Genomic DNA, 10,000 nt, shown 5'->3' with positions numbered 1-10,000 from the left:
CATGGACCCTGTCCACAGAGAGAGCCTCTCGAACAAATAAAATGTTGAGCAGCTCTACTAAACAACAAATGGGCTTTGTGCCTGCTCTGCTACGGTAGCTCCTCTCCCTTCTTCCCTTTCCTCTCCTCTCCTCTCCGCACCACTCAGCCTCTCAGTACCTACCAGATGAGGCCCGTCATCTGCTCCTCTCCTCTCCTCTCCTCTCCTCTCCTCTCCTCTCCTCTGCTCTCCTCTCCTCTCCTCTCCTCTTCTCTCCTCTCCTCTGCTCTGCTCTCCTCTCCTCTGCTCTCCTCTCCTCTCCTCTCCTCTCCTCTCCTCTCCTCTCCTCTCCTCTCCGTGCTATCTTCTCTTCTTTTCTCTTCTCTTCTCTTCTCTTCTCTTCTCTTCTCTTCTCTTCTCTTCTCTTCTCTTCTCTTCTTTGGTCTCTTCTGCTCTCCTCTCCTCTGCAATCTTCTCTTCTCTTCTCTTCTCTTCTCTTCTCTTCTCTTCTCTTCTCTTCTTCTCTCCTCTCATCTCTTCTTTTCTCTTCCTCTCTCCTCTCCTCTCTTCTCCTCTCTTCTTCTCTCCTCTCCTCTCCTCTGTGCAACATTCAGCCTCTCAGTACCTACCTGCACCTACCTGCCAGATGAGGCCTGTCATCTGCTCCTCTCCTCTCCTCTCCTCTCCTCTCCTCTCCTCTCCTCTCCTCTTCTCTTCTCTTTTCTCCTCTCCTCTCCTCTCCTCTCCTATCCTCTCCTCTCTCCTATCTTCTCTTCTCTCAGCGCACCTCTCATCCTCTCAGTGTCTGCCAGACAAAGGCCTGTCATCTGCTCCAAGGGTAGCTGTGAAGCCGCAACAGGCGCACCGGTGGAAACGTCAGTCACCAGTCACCAGCCTTCCCTTGCCAGCCAGTCACCCCGGTAACCACCTTGTCAGCTACGCAAACAAACACTGACCCACTTCTCCAGAAACCACCAGACAGAACCCAAAGTGTTCAGTCACTCAGTGTATTGTTGCAGTGTTGCAGGAAACAAGATGTAATGTAACTGACAATGAACAGACAGTCCAGACTGCCAATTTGTAAATAATATATTTTTGGAGGTCGTTTTAAAGGTCTATCTCTATTTTATAGTGAAGAGAGGACAGGAAATAGTTGTGACTGGGAGAGAGAGATGGGGCATGATCGGGAAATGACGTCGAAAATTGAATCCAGATGCCTGGGGTAACATAGGTGCTTTACCTGCTTCAGCCATGGTCAAGACTCAGATTGTAGGTCAGTTTTTGTAAATGAACAACATGATAATAGTGGCCATAGTGCACTGTAAAAGCGACACAGGCACCATACATTTGGGGACCTGGCTCCAAGTCTAATCTGAGGAAAATTACTCAATCTTTCAGTATCTCTTTCTTCCACATATTTACTCCTAGACCTTCATCAAGTAAACTTTCCGGCCATCTCCGATGCACCTGCCATCTGGGGCCAACTGAGGTTTCCACATATTTCTGTTTCTCTTTAGTGAAGGGGAATAGAGTTTCCCAGCCAGAACGTGAACCTAGACCTTCAGGGGCACTAAACTGTGGCTCTGACCACTACACCAAAGACTTATTGACTCATGAAGCGCACTCACAACCTCATACAATCACACACTCTCACACGGTCTTGTCCAAATAAATACATGAAGCCCCACATTTATTTTTTAAAAGCCATCTCAAACAACAGGTGCTATATGAATATACAGTAAATAATTTTGGTTGCAAGTCAAAAATTAAAATGTGCATTGTCAGATCCAGTACGTGTACAGATACGTGTCAGATACAGTCCTTCATTGTACAGATGGCTGCAGCCCACATTCGGCTTTCCCAAATACGGCTTTCCTTGTGTGCAAGCAAGCAAATGCAACGTCAGAGCGTTTCGTAGATTTCAATGCCTTTTGTGTGGTTTGGGCTTAATTTGTTCATTACATGGCTCGTCAGACTGGTGATGAATGTCCAATAGTCTTTGAGCAAGCCACTCTAACGTTCGGCGGGCTGTTATTTCTGTGTCACAACCACTAAATATAAATAATAGCCACTGTCAAATGGATATGCTATGAGTTTTAGTGAGAAGTCCACAAGCAGCAGTTCACTGACCATAGTGAAACTTTATTAGCAATAACAGCAGTAGAAACTACAGTTCCTAATTTATGGGCAACTGCTTCAAATTAACAATTTAGCAACGTTATACTGTATTTTCTCCAATCATATATTTCTCAGGGAAAGCCATAGGGCAGCAATAACATGTTTTAAAATATACCAGCAGTTAGCAGTTTCTCGTAATGCTTCTGCAAGTAATAATTGTGCTTAGCCAGGCAGTCATTATGGTGGAGGAAGGGAAGTGCCTTCAGGGTGATTCAGGACTTCCACCTCCAATGACTCTGCTGGGGCTTATTGCACAAAACATGGCCGCCATGTCCAGGCCTGTCACAAACAGGCAAGCACAATAGGCAACTGCCTAGGGCCCCTCACCTGAATGGTGGCCCCATGGTAATTATTTGTGCTTAAATGGCGACAATGACAACTTTGTGGATGTGACTGCACCTCCCTAAATTCAATGACCGTGCAATACTGCAATGCTAAAAAAAGTGAAATACTGCTATCAAAATCTCTCTTGAAGAGGCCCCTCAATAGTTTGAAGAGAAAATAGGACCCCCAAGGGCCCCCCTCTTTGCCTTGGGCCCCCAAATACCTTGAAACTGCCCTTCTCATGGCTCTACTGGGACCTCTTACACAAAACATAGACGCCATGCTGAACATGATCTCATAGGAAGGCTGAAATTATAAACTATTCATTCACTGTGCTCCATTGATTCCTTCAGTCATTCATATCGAAGCCTGCTAAATCAATCAAACTAATTGTTAGATGAAGTAGGATCGCAGATATTAAAACCATGAATGAATGAATGGACGAGCAGCCACAACAACATCACCCACCTCCTTCTGGTGGTACTTGATGGCAAGCTTGAGCTTGGCCAGGTCGCGGCACTCGCGCGGGTCCAGCTCGTCGCTGTGGTCGTCGCGGTGGTTCAGGATGATCTCCAGTTCACGTGAGCTGCGTGCCTGGTCCAGCAGGTCCTTGGCGAACAGCTTGCACTGGTGCGACAACTCCTCGTACTCCTGACGGAACTCATTCTCCACCTTTTGAACAGAATTGAATTGAATTGAGTTGAGTTGAGTTGAGTTGAGTTGAGTTGAATTGAATTGAATTGAATTGAATTGAATTGAACTGAACTGAACTGAATTGAATTGAATTGAATTGAATTGAATTGAATTGAACTGAACTGAACTGAATTGAATTGAATCAAATCGATTTGAATTGAAATTAATTTGAATTTATTTTTTTCTTGTTTTCTCGTTGCTAATCCCTCAATTAACATGTGACGAAGAACATGGTTTATCAGCAGGGAGAAAAGGGTGCTCAAGTGAAGCTAAGTGTAAGCTTGGTACCCATAGGGTGCAGAAACAAATAATTTGTATTACAGTAAAGATAAATGGTTAGTTAGGCATGCAATTATTTCCATATCCATGCAGTTATATACATCCATGTGACTCTTTGATTAAGACGAAAGTTACACCGTAGAAACATGTCATGTAAAGGATAAAACTTTTACATGTCTGAAACAAAAGAAAATGAATGACTACGCAGAGTTAACAAAAACATACATGCCTCTTTTCCACTGCTGGTTTTCTGGAAGGCCTGCAGCTTGAAACAGCACAACTCGGCTGCCACTTTTTGCTCTTAAACTGAGCTGTGTTGTGCCCAATTGAAAAGCAAAAAGTGGTGGCCAAGTTGCGCTGTGTCGAGCTGTAGGCCAACCAGAAAAACGGCAGTGGAAAAGAGGCATTAATAAACGTTTCTATTCAGTTACAATGACCAAGTCGTAGTGCATTACTAAAGGCCCTGATATGTCATAGTAGTCTAGTACTATCGTAATTAACTTTTCAGTGACTATTACAACGCGCCGCTGGAGGCATGGTGTGCATTAAACACATAATGAACGTTTCGACAGTTGCTGCATTGACCTTGCTGAGCTCCTTGAGCTCCCAGCCCAGGCGGAAAGCGGTGAGGATGGGGTCCTCACTGGAGAGGGCGATGAGGGAGGGCGACGCCAGCGTCTTGTAGATGTTGAGGCGGGAGCGCGAGTGGCGCAGGCTGTCCACCTCGGAGGAAGAGACGCACTCCACGCAGTCGCAGCGGATCTGGTGCGGCCGCGGCACCGTCACCTTCATAATAATAATGAGAAAAAGAAGAAGAAGAAGAAGAAGAAGAAGAAGAAGAAGAAGAAGAAGAAGAAGAAGAAGAAGAAAGAGAAGAAACTTAAAAGTGCATTTTCACCATACACCATGGTCTCAAAAAATTAAATAAAATAATTGATCAACATATTATAAAATTAAATTAATTGTGCTAAAAAATATAAAATAGCAAATCAAAATAAACAAAAAAATGAATTATTAACAATTAGAAAGATAAGATGTACAACTGAATAAGAGGGTCACCTTGCGCTGGACGAGGAGCTTGATGATCTCGTAGTTGTTGGTGTGCGCCGCTAGCATGATGGGCGTGATGTCCGGCGTGAACTCGGAGAACTGGGAGTCCATCATCATGGAGGGGACCTGATGGGGGAGGAGGGGGGGGGGCACAGTAACAATAACAGTGATTATTTCTATTACAGTTTTTCTCGATTGCCTACACACAAGTTCTGGTACTTCACACACAATTCTCGGAACATCTCACCCATTTCCCAACTCCCCTAACCAATGTCACTGAACACTAAACACAATTCCTACTTAACACTCAAATTCCAGTTTTAAAACACACTCTTTTCACACCATTACACACAATTCTCTGGATTACACTCAATTTTCATAAAGAAAAACACTGGGTTTCTCATGGAACACACTGTCATTCACAACACTACAATCAACTGCAATACTATGTTCACCTCCTCATCACATGGGCAAACTCTCTTCATACCGGTTTACAATCTGAAATCATCACCCCATAAGGACACACATAGCATGTCAAATTGATGAAAAATGAGTGGATGCAAGGAGAAAACCCATTTGTTTAGTTTTTGAACTCAAAAATATGTTATACAAGACATAACTTTCATGTGGTTACCCAATATTTTACAATACATTAGTGCAATTTTTAAATATTTTTAAAAATATGTAAAATATATACACTTCTGTGTACTCCGAGTCTAGAAACAATATTTCAGTATTTTACTACAGAAAAATACCCTCTTTAGTAAGTAGAACACTGAAGAAAATAAGTTTCTACTGTGTTTCAAGTTGAGTATAGAGGGTTTTTTTTTCATAGCAATAGGCTATACAGTAATGTAATGTTTTTTTTGTACTGCCAAATAGGCAGTGGGGTTTATCTTTGTGTTGTTTTTTGTGAAAAAGACATAAAAATCTTTCTGTTTCTGTTTGTGTGTTGTGGGAATTAAGTTTTTCCAACTTATGTCACAGTATCCATGCAATCCAGAACAAAAAAAGCCCAAGTTACTGAGAGAAATTAGTTTTACCCTGTGGCCAACAGTGTTTTAATGGGTCTGCAAATGTGTATTGTAGTGACTGACTGTGTGTGTCATTTGACGACAAAATCGGGTTTTTAGAAGAGAGTACATTGTTTTGAGACAAGACGTGCATTTTTCAGAGGTAGTGAAGAGTTTGGCCCGTTGTGTGTGAGGTTTGGAGATTTGTGTGTAGAGTTTTGAGAATTTGAAGACCGATTCCGAAAATTGTGTGTAGGCAATCGAGAAAAACTGTATTTATATTTTATCATTCATATTTTCTATTACCATAATTTAAAGACTGGGGTAGGGAATAGAGGAGAGGAGAGGAGAGGAGAGGAGAGGAGAGGAGAGGAGAGGAGAGGAGAGGAGAGGAGAGGAGAGAAGAGGAGAGGAGGGTAAACAATAACAATACCAGTGATTATTTGTATTATTTCTATTTTATCATTCATTTTTTAAAACATCCAGGGAGGAGAGGAGAGGAGAGGAGAGGAGAGGAGAAGAGAAGAGAAGAGAAGAGAGGAGAGGAGAGGAGAGGAGAGGAGAGGAGAGACAACGTGAGAAGAGGAGAGGAGAGAGTGTGATGGAGAAGAGGTTGCAGGAGAGAAGAGTGGAGGAGGAACATGGATGGTAGAGAGAAGAGAGAGCAGTAAGACTGATGTGTACAGGTGAGGAGAGATAGGAGAAGACGAAAGGAGAATAGAGGAGGAAGGTGGGTTAGAGAGAGAAGAGACAGAAACAGCAATCCATCAACACTATCAAGATTATGGTGCAGCACTGTGGCAGCCACCACCAATCCACCAGCCTGCTAAATCATTTTGAATTGTAGCGCTGTCAACAAGACTGTGTTGCCTGAAACACAGTTTATATCCAAATATATCCAAACCAAACACACTTTGAGATGAGGACACAAAAAGTGAAATCAAACTGTGCTTGCTTTATAGTGTTGTGAAACAGTGGCGGCTGGTAGTCTGTCAAACAGGGGAGGCTGTTCAATTACAATATGTCCAGAACGCAAAAAAAGGGGTGGGGGGGATGGTAAATTTTGACACACATCTTACATTGGTCCTGAGCCACATATGGCCTCAAACACTAAAGGACTTGTTGAAACAAATGTGTTAATCATTAATCATTATCCCCCTTGTAGCCTATTCATAGGGAAATGTTTTTTTTTTTTTTATTATTATTATCATTAGGCCTACCTCCGCCACATAATGATGTGATTGAGTTTGCCTTCGTTGTCTTTGTTCATTACTGGGTGCACGGCTTAACTTACCACTAGAGGTCGCAAAATCTTTAATTATTTACCAGACATTGCCAACACAGTAGGAAACAAGGACTCGCCACTCACTAGCTAGCCCTAACGAAAAGTGCAACCTCAACTTGGGAGATTAAAAAGGATAAGGACGTGCTATTAAGACTTTATTCGCAACACTAGGTTTACAAGAATATGTACACAAAACTGGAGTAGCCTACACCGCAATGAATAGCTTCCCCACTGGTTACCACGACGAAACTTCTCAGTCAAATTAATAACATATCCGCATTTCGAAATGAAATCAACTACTGTAGCCTACTGACACGGGGTTCACCCAATCACAAGTCGGAACTTCAGTCTCCGGTCCCTCCCCCCTCCTCTCTCTTCTCCATTCACTCCCAGTGAGGCTCAGTCTCAAAATCAAAAAAAATTCACGGCAATAGCCAATGACCGTTTAGCATTTTGCCATTGAAAAAGCGCACAATCCCACATGCCGTTGAAGTCCATTGAGACTCGACTCGCTTGCGTAGTCATGAGCGAAAAAAAAACTCGTGCGAGCCTTGGGATCTTATTACAGATTGGTTAATCTCTAAATTGAGCACATGCATTTTCTATGGAGCTGGGTCTGAAAAAGCAATGTTATTAAGTCGTGTAAAGCATTAGTTTACATACTATTCTCCGTGATTTTGGACAGGAGGCTGCGCCTCCCTTGTACTCAAAGAGGAATCGCCTCTGTTGTGAAAGTCATGGGGGAAAAAATGATCATTGTAAAAAAAGAATGCACTGACCATGCACTGAACAATATGCAAACAACTGCCATATCAGTGAAAATACAGTTTCGTTCTTTAAGCGGGCTTGCAGAGCAAGTCCCACTTCTAGTAATCTCTAAGTACAGTTTATTATGCTTGCTTGATTCTCTTGTGCAGGTCAGTAAAAATAGAAACCGCTTCTCCTCCTAGGCCTTTCGAGATAGAGACACAGTTCAAACACTAAAATGACCGGCTCGGCTTGGAGATTTAAAAAAAAATGCTTTGTGTGTCCATACCCCTTGTCATTTTTCCGTTTTTCGTCGATTTTGTGCAAGTTTGGGTCCCCATTGAAAACAATGGTAGAACGGACATTCAGGAGAGAGTGTTCCGTCCACTCTACAGATCAGAGTGTAGGAGGCTTTTTCGTTCATAAAACATCAACACTTTCACCTAGAAGTTTAGTTGACGCGTTGTTAGCGAGCTCTATGAGATGACTCCAAACGGTGAAAATATCATGTCCCAACTCCCATTACTTTTTAAATGGCAGGTGTGTAAAACCCCCCAATGGCTGTGTCCTATTGATTCTTGAAGTGCCTTTCTGAAGAGGTCAGGTCATCTGCAACAAGAGGTCCATTTGTGACTGAACCGTTTAACCTATAAACTTCATTCAAGGACTGAATAGAAAGATCACACGTATAACTCCAATCTGTGCAAAGCATATGTGCCAATTCTTTTTCGTTTTTTAACAACACCGATCTAAAAACTAGAAACTCTTTGATTCTGCCTTCTGTTCCATCTCTACTGTCACTTTCCCTCAACATTCTATTTTTAACAAGCAGCTGCACTACCATTCTAGAAGTCTATTGTTCAGCTCTTCAATGCAATGTGATATTGTCTTGCTGGAACACACATGACAGCCAGCTGCTTGGCTCAATGGTAAGGGTGCTGCATTAGTGATATGGAGGTTGTGAGTTCAAATCCCACTTGTACCCATGTTGATTTTCAAAATTATATTATATGCAATGTTCCTTAGCCAACTTAAAATAGCATGTATGTCATTTAGTATCAATGGCAAAGGTGCTGGATTAGAGATATGGAGGTTGTGAGTTTGAATCCCACTCGGACACATAACTTAAAATAGCATGTATGTCATTTAGTACTGTATATCCCCAAAATGCGGAGCTACAACACTTTCAAAATGGCTGAATGCAAGATGGCTGAATTGTTTGGCCCATAACGTCTGACTTGGTCGATGGATTTTTCCAACATTTCTTTTAGCTTTGTTTTCTGAATAGTAGTTTGTTTTTATTTTAGGTATAGAGATATCAAAAATAAAACTGCTCATCTCTGCCCCAAAAGGCAAGCCGGCTTCCAGCATTTTCTGTGAGAATGGAATCTAGTTTTTATTGCCCCACAATGTCCTTCAGTTCAAGCGAACAGAATTTCACTGTTTCACAAGATTGCAATCTCTTATCAGTAATAAAACTGCAGTCTCAACTGTATGCGAGCCGATTTGATCACATCATCCGGGCCAGGCTCCCACTATTTCCACTGCTCCCTCTAAAGGGTATTTTTTCTCCTTATCAATGCCTTTCGTGCTTGGATGTGTTTGGGGCCAAGCCAGGCTCTCTCCATAAATCGCATTATGGGGCTTAGCCACACGTATGTGCCCACCCATGTGTGTCTGACTGCTTCTGCCCACCACTATTCAGGGCTGTTTCAAGGTATTTGGGGGCCCTAGACAAAGAGGGACTTGGGGCCCCTTTTTTCCTCCTCAAACTACTGAGGAGCCACCCCCCCCCAAAAAAACAAACAAACAAACAAACAAAAACGGAGAGATTTGACAGCTATTATTGCACTTTTCAGTCATTGAATTCAAGGAGGTTTTGCCTCTCTCACAAAGTTGTCATCGCTATCATTTGAACATGTAACTAACCACTGTACTAGGGCTCCCACCATTCAGCTGGGGGCCCTGTGCAGCTGCCTAGTTTGCTTGCCTTGTTGCGGCAGCCCTGCCAGTACTACAGTGCACTGCAGCTCTCTGTGCCGACTGAGTGAAGGCAAACACAATCCACTTTCCACCATGTCAGTCACCTTTCAGAATCACTGCAGATGAAGTGAAAACTGGGGAGCAGTGAGTAAGTGGTACGTAGCTTGTACACACACATGAGAAATGGAAGTACTGTAGGGCCCACTCTGTACTTATGTTACTGTAAGCTTGCAAAATAATTATGTTGCTACAATGAAGCCGTATAATGCATGCCACTCCACCAGTGTAACGCTATGAATGGCATTGACAAAAACCCAACTACTGTACCATAGTGCTACATTACAACATTACATTGGGCCTTTACTAATACCAAAGATGTTCTAGGCAGCGGCCATGTCTTAAAGGTCTGTCTGAGGTACAATATATAGCTATATGACTGATGGGGGGATGTGCTGGAGCTGATTGTACA

The 10,000-nt window shown here is 42.7% G+C and overlaps 1 protein-coding gene across 1 annotated transcript in view; it reads right to left on the bottom strand.

The window, feature by feature from the left end:
• trpc5a (transient receptor potential cation channel, subfamily C, member 5a) overlaps window positions 1–10,000 on the bottom strand; it is a 60,215-nt gene that overhangs the window by 37,263 nt on the left and 12,952 nt on the right. Inside the window, exons 3-5 of the mRNA XM_063203614.1 lie at window positions 4,513–4,629; window positions 4,039–4,239; window positions 2,950–3,153 (exon numbers count right to left, since the gene is read on the bottom strand). Coding sequence (XP_063059684.1) covers window positions 2,950–3,153; window positions 4,039–4,239; window positions 4,513–4,629 — 522 coding nt within the window. The remainder of the gene's footprint in view (window positions 1–2,949; window positions 3,154–4,038; window positions 4,240–4,512; window positions 4,630–10,000) is intronic.

Source organism: Engraulis encrasicolus, chromosome 7 (genome assembly GCF_034702125.1).
Source record: "Engraulis encrasicolus isolate BLACKSEA-1 chromosome 7, IST_EnEncr_1.0, whole genome shotgun sequence".
Taxonomy (NCBI): domain Eukaryota; kingdom Metazoa; phylum Chordata; class Actinopteri; order Clupeiformes; family Engraulidae; genus Engraulis; species Engraulis encrasicolus.
The sequence above is the reverse complement of the archived record's forward strand: the minus strand, read 5'-3'. Positions and strand labels throughout refer to the sequence as shown.